General features: G+C 49.6%; 1 protein-coding gene across 9 annotated transcripts in view; it reads right to left on the bottom strand.

Annotated features, from left to right (window-relative positions):
- NOS1 (nitric oxide synthase 1) overlaps positions 1-16,890 on the bottom strand; it is a gene marked incomplete at its 3' end in the record, with an annotated part of 106,806 nt that overhangs the window by 4,343 nt on the left and 85,573 nt on the right. For all 9 annotated transcript variants that reach the window (XM_082699760.1, XM_082699761.1, XM_082699764.1 and 6 more), the window contains 7 exons: positions 14,683-14,821; positions 14,163-14,241; positions 7,550-7,743; positions 5,973-6,142; positions 2,931-3,141; positions 2,253-2,340; positions 368-489 (listed from right to left, as the gene is read on the bottom strand). In XM_082699760.1, the coding sequence (XP_082555886.1) occupies positions 368-489; positions 2,253-2,340; positions 2,931-3,141; positions 5,973-6,142; positions 7,550-7,743; positions 14,163-14,241; positions 14,683-14,821 (1,003 nt within the window). The remainder of the gene's footprint in view (positions 1-367; positions 490-2,252; positions 2,341-2,930; positions 3,142-5,972; positions 6,143-7,549; positions 7,744-14,162; positions 14,242-14,682; positions 14,822-16,890) is intronic.

The following is a 16,890-nucleotide window of genomic DNA, read 5'->3' as shown; positions in this document are numbered from 1 at the left end:
AGCCTGCTCTGGAATAATAGCCTTTGGGACAATCCCATAAACATACACACATTTGATAAGGCTTAATGTTTACTCTCCTAGGGCTGCTTGAATTTGCAGAGGGGTCCTATCTTAACAAAGAAATGTCTTCTGGGGATGGAATTTCGGGCCCTAGAACAAGCTATGTGGGAGACTGGTTGGGACAGGTCCTTTGAAGCATAACCATGAACTTCAGCCCTGGGTCAGGTCAGTACCATGAGCCCCCTTCCCTCTGCCAGGGAGGGAAGCAGGGGAGAGAGAGCTCCCTCATTCCTCCAAGTGGCTGAGACACAGGTGGGGCTGCCTGGGCGGGGTGGACATCGCTGGGCTGCTGAATTGCAACACCCACCTTTGTGTTGGATGTCAAATTGCCGTTGTTGCCAGAAGCTTCGGAAAGGGGCAATGCCAGTGCCTGGGCCAATGAGGATGCAGGGCACTTGGGGATTTCGGGGCAGGTGGAAGCTGGGTGCTCTGGAGAAGAAGGAGAGAATCAGAGGGCTTGCTGCGCTCAAGTCCGATGAAGGGTGGCTGGGTCTTTGGTAGACCAGATGGCCGTCGCAATAACCCAGCGGGATTGCACTCTCCGGCTGGGGTCGGGTGCCCCTTATCAGGGTGACAGGCTACATGGATTTGGGGAATTCCCAAAAGAGGAGGTCCTTGGGGTCTGGCTGCCACTCCAGTTCCCAATTTTCCTCATTGCTGAGCTAAGCCACAAAGGGCAGTGGGATCGTTTCAACCCAGGGTTTCCAGACCTCAGGACTGCTGACAACATTTGGGGTTTCACACTTCTCTGCCGTGGGGGTGTCCTGTGCATCGTAGGCTACAGAGCAGCACTCCGGGTCTCCCACCTCCTAGAGGCCAGGAGCACCCTGTAACTGGGACAAAAATCTCTGCAGATGTTGCCACGTGTGCCCTGAAGGGGAGCACCGCCCTGTACTGAGAACCGTGGATTTAGCCCACAGTGAGGCTAAATCGGGGAGCAGATTTCATCGTACAGAAGAATCCCCAGGCGGTGTTAAAAGTACACAGTCCTGGGCAGTGGAGCAAGTCTGGGCTCAGGACCCTGCATTTTTGAGACACCGCGGGGGATTCTGACGCTCAGGGCAGGTGCACCATCCCATCAACACCCCAGTCTCAACAGCTGAGAAAAATCAGCGGTCAAGACCACTGCTGAGGTACAGAAGTCACTGGCTGACATAGCAGGACCCTCCAAGGGGCCCACGGGCTCAGCCAGAGCCTCAGGGTGAAAAACATTTTGAGCTGTATTTTTTATCCCATGGTGGTAAGGACACATTCAATGAAATCTACCCTCTTCACAAAATTTTTAAGTGCACGATACAGTACTGTTCATCGTAGGCAGGAGTGTCCTTTAAAACTGAGCTTAGGGGGCGCCTGCGTGGCTCAGTGGGTTAAGCTGCTGCCTTTGGCTCAGGTCATGATCCCAGGGTCCTGGGATCGAGCCCCACATCGGGCTCTCTGCTCAGCGGGGAGCCTGCTTCCCCCCCCCCCACCCTCGCCTGCCTCTTCGTCTACTTGTGATCTCTGTCTGTCAAATAAATAAACAAAATCTTAAAAAAAAATAAAACTGAGTTTGGACAGCAGGGGTTGGTTGGGGGGGACGCCTGAGTGGCGTCTGTCTTCAGCTCAGGTCATGATCTTCGAGTCCTGGGATGCTTCTTGCTCAGCGGGGAGTCTGCTTCTCTCTCTGCCCCTCACCCCGCTCGTGCTCTGTCTCCAATAAATAAAATCTTAAAATAACAAAAACAAAACCAAAAAAACCCCAACCAGCTGAGTTTGGGAGGAAGAGCTCTGATTGAAGGGGTGAGGGTTTGGATCTTCCCCATCTCTGAGACAGCGGGAACAGATAGGGTAGCTGGGAGACAGCGGAGAGAATTTCCGCCTGTCTGCAGATTTCAGGAAAGCGAATGCTGCATTTACTGTGTTGTCTACTGTACCCCAGCCTCTAGCACAGTACATGCACTTGATAAATATTCATTGCATTGACCTGACTTTGACTGTGTGGGGTGGGGCGGGAGGAGGTACCTGCTTAGCTGTTGCTGTGTTGCCCATCCCGCGATCCTATTAATTTAACATCTTGGAGGGATACAGAGTGTCAATCTCCATTCATTCTGACTCAGCCATCTCTCCAGAACCCATGAGGCTGGTCCACCCAGACCAGCTCACGAGTACACAGATTTGGGACAACTGCTCATTTCTCCGCATTTGCCACTCACCCTCTCACGAAACACGGGACTACTTCGTCAGCCTGTATCCGGTTGAGCCAGGAGGAGCACACGCCGTGGTGAATTGGTCCTTCTCCATCTGGCAGAATAATCAGGCTGGTCTGGCGAGCCTACTGCCCCCAGGGTTCCCCGCCACTGGCCCCCCCCCCTCCCTCGGGTGCGGAAGCTCACAGCCCTATGCCAAGTTTCTGCCTTGGAATTCCCTGTCTGGATCCCTTCCTCTGAAGGGGAAGAGGGAATGATGAAACCCTGAGAAACTGCCCAGGATTCCCATGGGGGAGGGTGGGTTGGATTCAGACCCCGCCTACTGAAAAGGTCTCGGTCAATGTGATCCCAGCGACCGTCCAGGATCCGGGTCTTGGAGCTCCCTCAGGCACCATGCATTCTAATTGCTTTATCAAGGAGGGAAGATATGGGAGACAAATGCTAGGAGACAAAAGCGCTCTCAGGCTTGGGGAGCAGAGGAAGCTTTCAAGGGCACATCTTCCTTCCCTCCTGATTCTGCACAGGGTTGGCTCTGCCTAAGGGGACAGTTTCCCTGTCCTGCTTCTTTCCCCAGTTCCTGGCCTCGAAGTGGGTCTCCTCTCAGGACTTTGGGATATGGCAGCCCCGCAGAGGCCCCCGGGGGGCAAATGCAGACCCAAAGGCTCTCCCAGGGCGTCTGCCCACCTCGGGTGCGGTAGGAGACAATGGCCACGGTGAGGTGCACCTCGTCGGGGTACATGTCTGGGGAGGAGCTGATGGAATAGTAGCGGGGCTGCAGCAGGGACAGCTGGGTCAGGAGCAGGGTGGACGGCATCTGGATGGACGGGAACTCCTCCAGCACCTCCACGATGGTGGGGTTCTTGCCCCATTTCCATTCCTCGTATTCCTGTAAGCCCTGTGCCAAGGAGAGGGATGGAGAACTTACACCCCGCTCGGGGTACACACTTCCAGTGGGGGCAACAGAACATCCGGGGAAGAAAGTCAGGAGAGGGCGCCTGGATGACTCAGTATGTTAAAGCCTCCGACTTCGGCTCAGGTCATGATCTTGGGGTCCTGGGATCGGGTCCCGCGTCGGGCTCTCTGCTCAGCGGGGAGCCTGCTTCCCCCCTGCCTCTGCCTGCCTCTCTGCCTACTTGTGATCTCTGTCTGTCAAATAAATAAATAAAATCTTAAAAAAAAAAAAAAAGAAAGTCGAGAGAAGGAAGAATACCTAACACTCACACAGTAATAACTCCACAGCAGGTCTTAATTCTTACGACTTTATACAATAAGCAAGACTGTTGTCCCTATTTTATAGCAGGGAAAACTGACAATTACAGAGGCTCTTTGGCTTGGAGGCAGTGATTCTGGGTTTGAATCTAGGTCGGGGGTGGCAAAAGGTCAATGTGGCTTACTACCTATTTGCAGGGCTCATGAGCTAAGACCTGTTTTTACATGGTTTGTTGGGGAAAAGGATCAAAAGAAGGATACTATTTCATAACACAAGAATGTGATATGAAATTTGAATTTCTGTGCCTACAAATACGATTGGATTGGAACCCAGCCACGCCGACTCACTTAGGTAACGTCTATGCTGTTGGGCTATAAATGGTGGAGTTTAGGGGGAGCCTAAAATATTTACTACCAGGCTCTTTATGGAAAAAGATTGCTGACGCCTGGGGGTGTGAGTGCCTAACCATAATCGGTCCCGCCATATGCAAACATCAAGAGAGAAGCACTGTGGAGTCATGATTTGGAGGTATGGAACGCAGATCTGGGACCTGTGAGTTTGCACACCTGGAGATGCATCAGCAGAGAGCATAGGTCAAGTTCAAGATGGTGAATGACAGCCCCAAAGGAAAAGGTTCAAGTGTGGAGGCCCACAGTCAGGGTCTGTGGCCAGCAAAACCCAGCTGCTACCAGGGAACAGAGGAACTCTCTGGGGTTTTGGAATTGTGTTTTCCTACTTGGAAGCTGCTTTGGGAAGACCCCGATTGCATGTAAGAGGCTCAGATTTTGAGGAGTAAAGTACTGTATTATAAGTATGGTATAATAAAGCTTTCCTCCATGTCCCTCAAGATCATTCTTGCCTTATTGATAGGGTATGGCATCCTTGAGAACGTGCCTCCCAGACTTCCAGCCTCACTGACCTCGAGCTGCAGGGGAACCATCAGCCAAGAGCCTCAGGAATTGCGCTCTGAAATGGACATCCACGGGAAACAGACATGATTCACCCGTGCTGGTCCTTCCTAAGGCTGTGGCTGCAGCTCCGGATGTTTCCACTCACACATCCTTCCGTCCTGCACTCAGAGTCAGACTGGTTGGAGCTCTGATGGTTCTCCGTCTTGTCGGACTCCTGCCCATTTTCCCCTCCCACGGGTGTTTCCCTTAATCAAAATCCTTGATCATTTAATCCCACCTTGGAGTTTCTGCTCTTTGGAAGAAATGGGCTAATACGTACAGTTTATGGGCTAAGGCATACAGTTTATCAAATTCTACTTGAAATTGTCCCATGAAATCTCTGGTCCCTCTAAAAGTAGCTCCTCCCTTTAATTTTAATTAAAAATTTAAAGTTATATATGTACATCATGTACAAAGGTAAACAATTCTGTGAAGTTTACTGATGAAAATTAATGCTCCACTTCTCCAATCTGTTCCCAGTTCCCCAGAGTGAATTACTTAATCTAGTGTTCCTTTTCACGTCTGTTTTCTCATGTCTAAATATAGCCGACCCTCCAACAACATCGGTTTGGTCCCATGTTGGGTCCACTTATATGCAAATTTTTTTTTGATGAATATAATAGAAGACTGTAAATGAATTTTCTCTTCCTTATGATTTTCTTAACAATTTCTTTTCTCTAGCTTACTTTATGGTAAGAATATAGTATATCATACATAAAACAAGCAAAATATGTGTTAATCAATTGTTTATGTTATTGGTAAGGCTTCTGGTCAACAGTAGGCTACCTTAGTGGTTAAGTTTTGGGGCAGTCAAAAGTTGTATGTAGATTTTCTACTGCACAGGGGGTCAGCACCCCAGTTCCCACATTGTTCAAGGGCCAGCTGTAATATACATTCTTTGAAATTAGTACCTTCCTGTCTTCCCATCATTCGTCTCTCTCCTGGACAGCAGAAGAAAGCTAAGCCATCCTTTGCTGATGGCTTGCTTAGCGGGGAGGAGCCCCCACTGGGAGAAGTGTGGGTGGTCCTCCTGGGTAGGAATCATACTGAGCAAAATTTTGCGGCAGGTTGGGGCAAGCGAGTCCTAGGTTTCAAAGCAAGACAGTAGAAATGTTTGATGCATTTTACCATCTGAGGGCTTCCTCTATCTTGCAGGTCCTACCAATAGCTCCTTGGTGTTGGGAAAGGCCTCTCTCTAAAACAGGGCACTGTGGGATTCTTTTTTCTTTCTGTTCCTTCTAAGCATGGGCTCAGATGGAGCTAAGGGAAGCTCAGGAGTTCCCAAGGAAGGAGGAACAAGAGTTAGAAAAGGAATCTCTACCGGCCCAGAGAGCTCTGAGATTCAACAGGGCGACCGTTGTTCCGTCAGACCTTAGTTAGCACGAGGGGAGATGGTGAGGACAAGCCAAAATGGACTAGCCAATATGGCGTCCCCCTGCAAACGAAAAACGAGGAACTCTTGCTCCACACTGCCATCTTCTGGACAACTGTTGTAACAGCTATATCGCTCTCCAGGGACCAGGACAGGAAAGATGCCCTGGGGGTTGTAGGAGGCCAGGGACCCACCTTGCTGAGGACCAGCAGACGCTGCTTCTCCTTCTCGCTGGTGGCCAGGGAGGCAAACTGCTGCAGCTGCAGCGGCGTCGGGGGTGTGGTGATGTCCAGGTAGTACTTGAAGGCCTGGAAGATGGTGCAGGGCGGGAGGCGGTGCTCGTCTGTCCAGTTACTGATCACTCCTATGGAGGTACAATGGACATGAGGGGTGGATGGGGGGAGGAAAGTCTGAGCTCCAAGGGCTTGGGTCCAAGTCAGGAAGGCCAGATTTGTTCCTGGGGTGGGTGAGCCAAGCAACCCCTTGGCTTGTCACCTTCCATGTCCCACATCTAGACCCAGGCTTCTTGGGACCATGGGATCACCTCATGCACGCAAGGAGCAGATCCAAAATCAATTGTGCAAATTAGTTCAAAAATTAAAAACATGAACCAACATTAAAATAGCATGAGACAGTCCATCTCTGGTGTTTTATGCAGTGAGCCCCCCACTGAGCACGAGCTAGGAGTCTATTTTGGTTCTGTCTGCCCTCTCATGGTATTGGCCTCTCAAACCCCTAAGTGGGATTCCAGCATTTAAAATGACAAACATGCCTAACACTTTGCTAGCACTTTCTATATGCCAAGTGCTATTCTCAGCACTTTATATTATTAACTCACTTAGTCCGCACAACAATTCTAGGTGGTGGGTGCTATTTTTATTCCCACTTTGCAACTGAGAAAAAAGGGAAGCACAGAGAGGTCAAGGAATCTGCCCAAGGTCACACAGCTCATAAGTGTGAAGTCAGGCAGTCCTGCCCCAGATCTTGTTCTAACTATTACGCTGTACTCCCGTATAATTTTCCATCGGATATAGTCCTACACACAGTATCTGCTTTAAGGGGCTCAATCCAAGATAAAAAGTGTTGCTCCAACACAAAGGAAGAACCGGCTGGGTTGGATTTATTAATATAAAGAATTATCTCCCCAAAGCGGTATCTCCCAAAGGACTTTTCAGTGGGGCTTTGACCGCATGCTATTTCCACACTCTGCCCTGACCATACACTCCAGCTCCTTTGTGAAGGTGACAGGTCACCATGTCTTGGGCTGTCAGGTGGTTACTGGTTACCGTGGTTACTGGTACCTGAGCCCTGAGCTCACCTGTGCCTCCTGAAATGAAGCCCTGAGGCCTATTTGCCTTTAAAATTCTTCAATGGGAAGGTCAGGGATGGTCCCTAAAACAAACTGGAACCCGATCTAATGATGACTCAACCTTGAGAGCGCCATCGAGTTGCATGTAGTGCCTCTTGACTTTAAGAGGAGGGAGGGGTACACATCGGCGGCTGTTCATTGGTGGGCAGTGAGGCAGGGTGATGAAGGACGGCAGAAGCCCCTTCCCCCAGGGATGCTTTGGAAGTCCTAGCATCATGGACACTGGGTCAGCCAGTTGGGCCAAGGTGGTTCAGCCATGAGAAAGGAGGAGTCTCAGGAAGTGACAGAGACCCTCGTTGGAGGTGACAGAGACCCACTCTCCCCGACCTGGACTGGCGACTGGGAAGAAGGATGGGTCTCCTTTTCCCCAGACACCGGGGCACCCCACCCTGCCGTAGGTACCCAAAGCTGTGTTCCGCTCCTCCAGCAGCTCCACCTTCACCAGCTGGTTGACCGGGGGCGCGTCCTCCAGCCGCTCGATCAGGGCATTCACGAGGTCCTCGCGGTTGCCCGGGAAGACGCCCAAGTGGTCCCCAGGCTGGTACTGCAGCTCCTGATTCCCGTTGGTGTGCAGACGCACGAAGATGGTTGATCGGCTGGAGGGAAAGGTGGGGAGCAGTCAGAGAAGAGTCACCAGCTACTGCCTCCTTTCTTTGCTCCTTTGTCTCTTTTTGTGGTTGCAATCCCCCTCCTTTCCGTTCTCCATGAGGCCCACGCCAAGAGACCTCTACCCCCATCATTCCACACCATGGCTTTTAGCAGGTCCCCCGTGAGCTTCTCTGCAAATCCAATGCCAATGCCATGGCATTCATCTTGCTCATGGAACCAGCACTGGATGTGGCTGGTCTCTTCCTCCTCAAATCCCTTCTCCCGGGTTCTGGCACCCCAGCTCTCCCAATCTTCATTCCTTTGGCAGTTCCTTCTCATCTCCCCAAACTCTGGACACCAGAGCCCCTCAGGGTTCAGTTCAGTCCTCAGATTCCTTGCTTTTCTATCTTCCCAAACCCACCTTTCTCCATAGCACTGACCGGCGTCTGCCTTCTTGTGGAGCTTCCATCATCCTGTGCTTCGTGGTCTGCCTTCCCCCGCCTCCTGACCCTCCCTCCCCAACCCCACCCAGCCTCCAGAACAATGTAAATTCCACAGGGCAAGGAATCTATTTTGTCCACTGCTCTCTTTCTGGCAAATAGGATAGTCACAGCACATAGCTGGTCCTCAAGAAATATTTATTAGACGAAGGGACCTCAGGCTCTCAGGGTTCATCAGTTGCCAGAACAGACTGTGTTTTCATTACTAACTGGGGTTCTCCCAGGAATCAGGACCCCACTGGAGCCAAGGCAGTGGAGTCTGCAGTCTGCATCATGCCATCTCTCCTGGGAATCCCAAGCTCTGTCCCCCCTTTTGTAAGTATGTGTGTGTGTTGGGGGGGAGCAGGCTCCTTATATTATCACCTAAGGGAAACACACATTTGGTCTTGGTTGTGCAAAAATCCACCCATATAAATTTGAGAGATCTAAGGAGAAAACATACAGAGGAACTGATTTATTTATGATTTGCCTGATCCTCCCCTTTTCCACTGGTTTTTGTATTTTAAGGGCAGGATTTTAAGGGCCCATGCTAAGGGAGGGCAACAAGAATGAACTCTCAGACTCTATGATCATTCCGGTCATTTAAAAGGTTTTAGAACAGACCTACTGCATTTTACACAATGCCTGAGAACTTGGGAGCTGATTACACTTTTGGTAAATCAGATTCTTTGTCCTCTTTGGGTTCCGTCGGCATTTCAGAATCTTTTCTTTTCTTTTAGATTTTATTTATTTGAGAGAGAGCGAATGAGAAGGGGGAGGGTCAGAGGGAGACGCAGGCTCCCTGCCAAGCAGGGAGCCTGACATAGGACTCGATACGGGGACTCCAGGATCACGACCTGAGCTGAAGGCAGTTGCTTAACCAACTGAGCCACCCAGGCGCCCCTAGATCTGCTTTTCTTCATTGCCAACTGGTTCTCGGTAGAGACACTTCATATCCAACATGAAGTTTCTACGTTCTCCATGGTATGTAAATCAACACTTGAATAGACCAATGGGACTCGCTATATAAAGTAGTCTCTGGCACACCCAAGAACCCTTTTGTGCTGCAAATAGCCACCGTTATTAAAAATAGTTGTGCTAGCACATTTACTTTTTTGCAAGTATTTTCTCGAAGCAAGGCAAGGCACCCCTGTCCTTCGTATGGTGGGGAAATTGGTGGCTGACATTGGGAATGGTGGTGTCAGGGCCTGGGGTCCCATTCTCCTTTCCTGGACAGATTTTGCTGTCTCAGGGGCACTCATCTTGTCAATTATACAGACTTACACGACTGATTCTGATCTGAGCTCATGTGGGTTCCTGGTTCCTGGAGAGCAGTGACAACCACCAGCTCCTGCCAGCGCCAGGGTTGGAATCTAGCAGAGGCTGACAGCCAGCAGGGGGCGCTGTGGGGCTGCTAATTAAGGAGCCTCCGGCGCCAACCCCAGAAGCCTTTGAAAGGGCCCCACAATTCCCACTTTCTCCCAGATCATCATGATTCCTTTCCGAAGTATATTTGCCTCCGTTCTTCTGGCCGGTACAAAATAGAAATGTGGAAGACCCGAACTTGCTGAGCTGGCTCACACTCCCAGCCATTTCCCCCAAGTTCTCTTGAACATGACATACGGTGGTCAGGCAGACAAGGGGCAGGAATGGGGAGGCAGCCGGCAGATACGCCAGGTGCCCCAGGCTCTGCCTGTGCCGGGAATTTAACCAAGGGGATGTTGCAAGCCTCTGATCAGGCATGGCTTGCTGAGACCTCCCAGGGATGAATTACTGTATGGCCTTGGAGCACCCTAATGGGCTAGTCTTTGAAGCCTTGTGGGGGAAGCAGATTCCCCTAACCCTTTCTCAGTAGCACTAACTTGGAGACCAGTTGTCTCAGTTCTGCTGGGGGTTTGTAAGTATAGAGTTTTGTAAGTTAGTTGTGTGTGTGTGTGTGTGTGTGTGTGTGTTTAAGTTTGGGACACATTAAGGTCATTGAGAAGGATGGGGAGAAGGAGAAAGGACAAAAAGGGGGCGCCTGGGTGGCTCAGTGGGTTAAGCCGCTGCCTTCGGCTCAGGTTATGATCTCAAGGTCCTGAGATCGAGTCCCACATCGGGCTCTCTGCTCAGCAGGGGGCCTGCTTCCCTTCCTCTCTCTCTGCCTGCTTCTCTGCCTACTTGTGATCTCTGTCTGTCAAATAAATAAATAAAATCTTAAAAAAAAAAAAAAAAAGAAAGGGCAAAAAGGGCAGTGTGGGAAGGTAGCAGTCATGGGGCCCCTCTATCCCAGACTCCAGAAGCATAACAGACAGACACAGACACACATACAGACACGCATGTATGCTTGGCAGTGGCTCAATGACAGGTTCACGGATGAAACAAGAGTCAGTTAATGTTCAGCATCAAATGGAAAAAAGAACAGCTAATGCTCATTCTTTAATGAAAAGAGTAAACATTGTAAGTTTCATTCGTGCAGCAAATTGGTAGTGAGTGTTGGGCCTTATTCTAGGCACTGGTGAGACAGTGATGGGTCTGGGGTCCCATTCTCATCGACTGTACTAGTTTCACTGAGGAACAACTTAAAGAGGTCCCAGAAGGATGGGTGGGTGTTGATGGGTTGGGGGCAGCAGGCCCAGTGATTATCAGATAGGATGGTCAGGGAGCCTCTGAGGTGATGGGACATTTGAGGAGAGATCTGAACAATGAGAAAAAGGGGACATGCAAAGACCTGTTTGGGAAGAGTGTTTGCATGTGCAAAGGCCCTGGGGTAAGAAAAGGTGTAACATATATGGAGAAGGGAAAGAAGGCTGGAATGTTTGGAGAGTGGTCAACACAGATGTGGGGGGGGCAGGGCTGAAGAAGGAGATCAGAATGGTGGCCAGAGGCCACTCATACCATCAATGAACATGGATTTGCTCAACGCAGCAGCTGTAGGTCTGAGATGAAGTTGAAAGTCAAATCCCAGAGAACAAGATGAGGGCTGGACATGCAGTGTAAGGGAGGGAGAGGAGGCAAGGAAGATGCTTGAGGTTTTGGCTTAAGGCAACTGTTGATGATCTCTGTTGAAATGGGAAAGGCTGGAGAGAAGCAATTTCATCCAGGGAGCAGTAAGAATCAAGAGTTTCCTCACCAAGATCTGTCCATTGTAATATCCCACCACTGTCCACAATGCCCCAACACTCAGGACCCCTTCTGCACCTCTACTCCTGCCAGCCTCTGCCTCGATGTCCCTCCTCTCCTTCCCTTTCTAAAGCCTACCATGCACATCTCTTCCTCCCGAAATGCAGGACTCACCGCACCCATTACAGCTCCATTATACTCCCTGCTGTGTTATTTGTTAATTGGTGTACCTAGAGAATGTATTTCCTGGCCAGGCAATGACTGTGGTCACTTTTATCTTTGGTTGTGCAAGGATCACCCTCAGGAGGTGGTTTACTTCCTCTTAAGCACTTTGCTTGCAATTAAGTATCTGGGAGGCGGGGAGTAATTTGTGACATCTCGCTTATAGCCTCCTGGCCCAAACAGCCTGATTTTGGGCCGACTTGGGTGGGGGAAAACAGAAGCATATGAGTCTTTTTTCTTTTTTTTACTCGATTATCCCTTAAAACAAACCAACGACTTACAAAGCTGGAGATGGTAGTAAGCCTGAAAATAGGTCATGCTCCAGAGTGTGCTTCCAAAGAGAGAGAGATACCTACATACAACTTGATCCTTTTTGTGCTAATTCACGACTGATTTTAATACAAGGTTCTTGTCCCTAAACCTGTTGAAACAGTCTCTTCTAAGTCACTCAGCATAGAGTCAGAGGCCCTTTCCAGAGGTGAGTGGGGGTTATTCCGGGACTTTGGTCCAAGTTAGCATCAGAACATTTGCAAAGGACCTTGCTTTTTATGTACCATGGTTTAGGGAGTAATTTTTGTTATTTGCTCTTTCACGGTTTGTTGCTGAAGGAAATTTCCAAGGGTTCTTAGTCACTTCTCTTCCATGTTACTGAAGTCATCCCCTTTCCACAGGGCAGAAATGGGAAGTAAGGATGCGTATTTCAAACATAAGGTCCCTCTCTGTATCAGAGATCCCTATGCTCCTGAATGCTGCATATAACAAATTATTCAAAGGGTTTAATTTCCCAACCCATTTCTTTAATGTTGGAGGATCTAAGAGAGTACATGAGACCTTGGGGGCTTCCTGCTGCTGATAACTCCATCAGAGGTCTGACATCCATGCAGAAAGCATGCATACTAAATGTGTAGGTGTTTGAAGCTGGGCCGGATAAGGAAGAGTAACGGGAAAGTATGAGATACTGGTTGCCTTGTGCACCTCGTCGTTAATATAGCAGCCTTGCAATGGTCTTGAGGACACCTGGGTAGCCATTCAGCATGCTGACTTTAGAGTTGGAGAACCGAGTCTATGTGACCTTGATAAAGTCACTTGCATTATCTACTTGTCACTTTTCATATTTAAAACATCGATGATGGGGGCGCCTGGGTGGTCAGTCAGTTGAGCGACCGACTCTTGATTTCAGCTCAGGCCATGATTGTGGGATCAATGTGGGATCACCCCCACATTGGGCTCTAAACTCAGTGGAGATTCTGCTTGAGATTCTCTCTCTCCCTCTCCTTCTGTCCCTCCCTGCCTAAAATAAATAAATAGATCTTTAGCGGGGCGGGGTGGGGGGGACCAAAACCAAAACTTCGATGATAATAGTCCCAACTTCCTGGGCTGGTTAAGAGTTCTGGGAGATTCCTCAGAGAGAGACACAAAGCAGGGCTCGGCACACAGAAAACACTAGAGAAATGTCAGCAATGTGTAGAGATACCCTTCTTGCTCTGTGTAAGGAGACGGGCTCGGAGGACCTGTATGACTGGCCTGCGGTCACACAGCTGGTGTGCGACGGAACAGGGGTCAGAACCCAGGCCTGTTCAGCTCACAAGCCCACTGTCTGTACTAAAGAATCAAGATTTCAAAAGCTCAACATGGGCTGTAACCGGGATGTGAAAAAAGATGCCATTCTCTAAGGATCAATGCAAAGGACTTCATGAAGGCTAAAAATCTTATTTACAGAAGTCGAGGGACAGAGAGACTTGGTTCACTCACTTTGACCACAGCAGCAAGGGTGGAAGCTAAATGGGACAGCGGCATGGCCACCAGGACAAAACCCACGGTCTCAGGTGGGATCAGTGTGTCCTGCTCAGGTCCAGGGGTGGCTTTAATGGCCCCAGTGCATGTGGTAGCTATGACAGATTCTCTGTGTGCTGTGACTGGGTCTGAGAATGACACTGGCAGCAGGACAAGAGTGCGTCCTTTTACTAAGGTGAAAGGCTTGGGAAACCTGGTCTTAGGAAGCGCAATTTGAAGAAATCAAAACCCAGGAAAGACTGGTCCTTGTCCTTGGCTATCAGCAGGTCTCTCATTTGGAAGAACGGAGTTTGTTTTGGGTGTCACCTGAGGATAACTGAGATCAATGCAGAGAGCTAGGAAGATGCCCTTTGGTTAGAGCAACAGCAAAATCATGTCTAACAATTAGGACTCTGAAACACAGAGTGGGCTGCCTGATAAGGTAATGAACCTCCTGTCATCCCAAAGGAATTTAAGCAGCATCTGGGTAGCCAGTTTTCGGGACTCTAGAGAAGAATTACCCACAAGGAGGAAATGTTCTCTGGCTAGGATGTTCTGGTACAATGAACATTAGCAGTTCGACAAGGGTGTGGTCTAGATTAAAAATTCCTCATACAACCTTTCTTTTTCTGCTTTCCACGACGATCTGTCCTTTCTTGGTCCCTCTAGGGGGCTTGGCAAAGGGAAGGTGGGAAAACCTTGGTGCTACAAAGCAGCAGGGGCATCTCAGTGGTACTGGGGACGGTCATGGGAAGCCAGGCCTCTGAGTCAACCAGGGCTCCTCCCCGCAGGTGGGTGGGGGGCATCTGGAGCACAGATGGGGAACCCTGAGCCAAGCAAGGTGTTCCTACCTGGATTTAGGGCTCTGAAGGTTCTGACGGCTGAGGAGTCGAGCAGCCGAGACCCGCTTTTTGTGGACATTGGATAGACCTGCGGTGAGAACAATGACAGTCTCCCTGAGATGGGGTTAAAGCATAGCCAGTACAAAGCCTCCAGCTTCTCCTGACCCTCTCTTCACACTTGCACTGTCCTCTGGAGTGAGGCGAAGAGATGAAATAGAAGAAGTTGGGTGGGTTGGGGGAGGGCTGCGGATAATGGAGAAGGGAAGGCAAATCTAGTTGAGCCGAGCAGAGAAGAACAGTTTCAGGGTAATGGCGCCGCGCTGCTGGAGGGAGAAACATCCAGGCGCAGGTCGGCTGGGTGTGGGGCACTGGCCGTGTATTTATTTTCAGAGGATTGCCCTGAAGAGAGATGGAAGCCATGACACCCAGCTTCTTGTGGCACCTTTTGGGGGGGGGTGAGGGCTCCTTTCTCCCCCAACCCACATGCATGGTGGGCCCTGCATGCCCCCCAGAGGTCGCGGAGAGGTACCTTGTGTAAGTTCTGGAGCTTCGGCCACGTAGGTGAGGCGGAACTTGTTCCTCTTCCAGCTGCGGTCGTTGCTGATGAGGGAGTTGTTGGCCTTCTCGATGTTGACATCGTCTCCCACACAAAACACATCACAGGCTGCCTGTGGCATATGCAGGGCTCTCAGTGACCTCCCAGGCATGGCCTGTATTCATCCATCCGTCCGTCCACCCAACCACCCATCCGTCCATCCATCCATCTATCTGTGCATCCATCCATCCATCCATCTATCCGTCCATCCGTCCATCCATCCACCCATCCATCCATCCACCCATCCATCCATCTACCCGTCCATCCGTCCATCCATCCACCCAACCACCCATCCGTCCATCCATCATCTATCTGTCCATCCATCCATCCATCCATCTATCCATCCATCCATCCATCCATCCACCCATCCATCCATCCACCCAACCACCCATCCGTCCATCCATCCATCCATCCACCCATCCATCCATCCACCCAACCACCCATCCGTCCATCCATCCAGCTATCTGTCCATCCGTCCATCCATCCATCCATCCATCCATTCATCCCTCTATCCCTCCATTCCTCCACCTACCTGCCCTCCTTCCCTTCTCCTCTCCCTTACTTCCCCCCTTTCCCTTTCTTATTTCCTTCTATCCATCCATCCATCCATCCATCCATCCATCTTTCCTTCCCTCCTTCCTTCCATCTGTCCATCCAATCTTCCATTCTTCCATCTATACCTTCCCTTCCCTTTCCTTCCTTCCTTCCTTCCTTCAATCCACTCACCCACCCAACCACCCATCCATCCATCCCACCACGGACCGGCCAGCCATCAGTCTATCCACTAATCCATCCTATATGTTTTGAATGCTGTTGATATGCTGGCTAGATCAGCTTTACTAATTAATGACTTTAAGATTTAACCTCTAGGGGTGCCTGGGTGGCTCCGTGGGTTGGGCCTCTGCCTTTGGCTCAGGTCATGATCTCAGGGTCCTGGGATGGAGTCCCGCATCAGGGCTCTCTGCTCAGCAGGAAGCCTGCTTTCCCCTGCCCCTCTCTGCCTGCTCTCTGCCTGCTTGTGATCTCTGTCAAATAAATAAATAAAAATCTTAAAAAAAAAAAAAGATTTACCCTCTACTTAGTATGTAACTTTTATGTCATTTATTCCTAAAACCAATATTTGTAGAGGCCTAACATTAAGCAAGAAAATAAACACCTTAGGGGCACCTGGGTGACTTGGTAGATTAAGCGTCTGCCTTTGGCTCAGGTCATGATCTCAGGGTCCTGGGATCAAGACCAGCATTAGGTTCTGCACTCGGCAGGGAGCCTGCTTCTCCTTCTCCCTGCCCCCACCCTCCATTTGTGTTCTCTCTCTCTCAAACAAGTAATAAAGTTGGGGCACCCGGGTGACTCAGTCAGTTAAGCATCTGACTCCAGCTCAGGTCATGATCCCGGGGTCCTGGGAGTGGGCCTTGTGCCTGGCTCCTTGCTCAGGAGGGAGTCGGCTTCTCTCTCTCCTCCTGGCCCTCTCCCCTACTTGTGCTCTCTCTCACGTGTGCTCTCTCTTTCAAATAACTAAAAATCTTTAAAAAAATAAGTTAAGTCTTTAAAAAAAAGAAAATAGACACCTTAGAACATCCTAGCTATCTTATTCTAAAGATTTAAACACATTAAAAGCAGAACATATTGAATGTTTGAACATCTCCCTATGAATTTTGCTTTTTTCTATTTCTATTCTTTTATTTATTTATTTATTTTTTGGGCCAAGTTCATAAGTTCTCTGACTTTAGTAATCCTAAGAATTGCCATTTCAAATTCAGGTTTTTGGGAAAAAAGCCATGGATAATTGTTTTTTTTTAGGGAGACAGAGCACATGAGCAAGGCGGGGAGAGGCAGAGGGAGGAGGAGAGAGAGAATCTCAAGCAGATTCCATGCTGAGTGCAGAGCCTGATGTGGGGGTCTGTCCCATGACCTTGAGATCATGACCTGAGACAACACTGAGAGTCAGATGCTTACTGACTGACCCACCCAGCTGACCCAGTTCAAGAGGTTTTTAAGAGTAGCTTTAACCACTTTTTGGTCGTGTGTCGATTTTCAGATAATCTAAACGTTTATCCTTCAGCTGATGGACAAAATACGATATATACATACAACAGAGGATTGTGTGGCCGTAAAAATCAATGAAGTACTGATAAATAATAC

This window comes from Mustela nivalis (assembly GCF_964662115.1).
Source record: "Mustela nivalis genome assembly, chromosome: 14".
In the NCBI taxonomy this organism is placed as follows: Eukaryota; Metazoa; Chordata; class Mammalia; order Carnivora; family Mustelidae; genus Mustela; species Mustela nivalis.
This window is presented reverse-complemented; position numbering and strand designations above follow the sequence as displayed.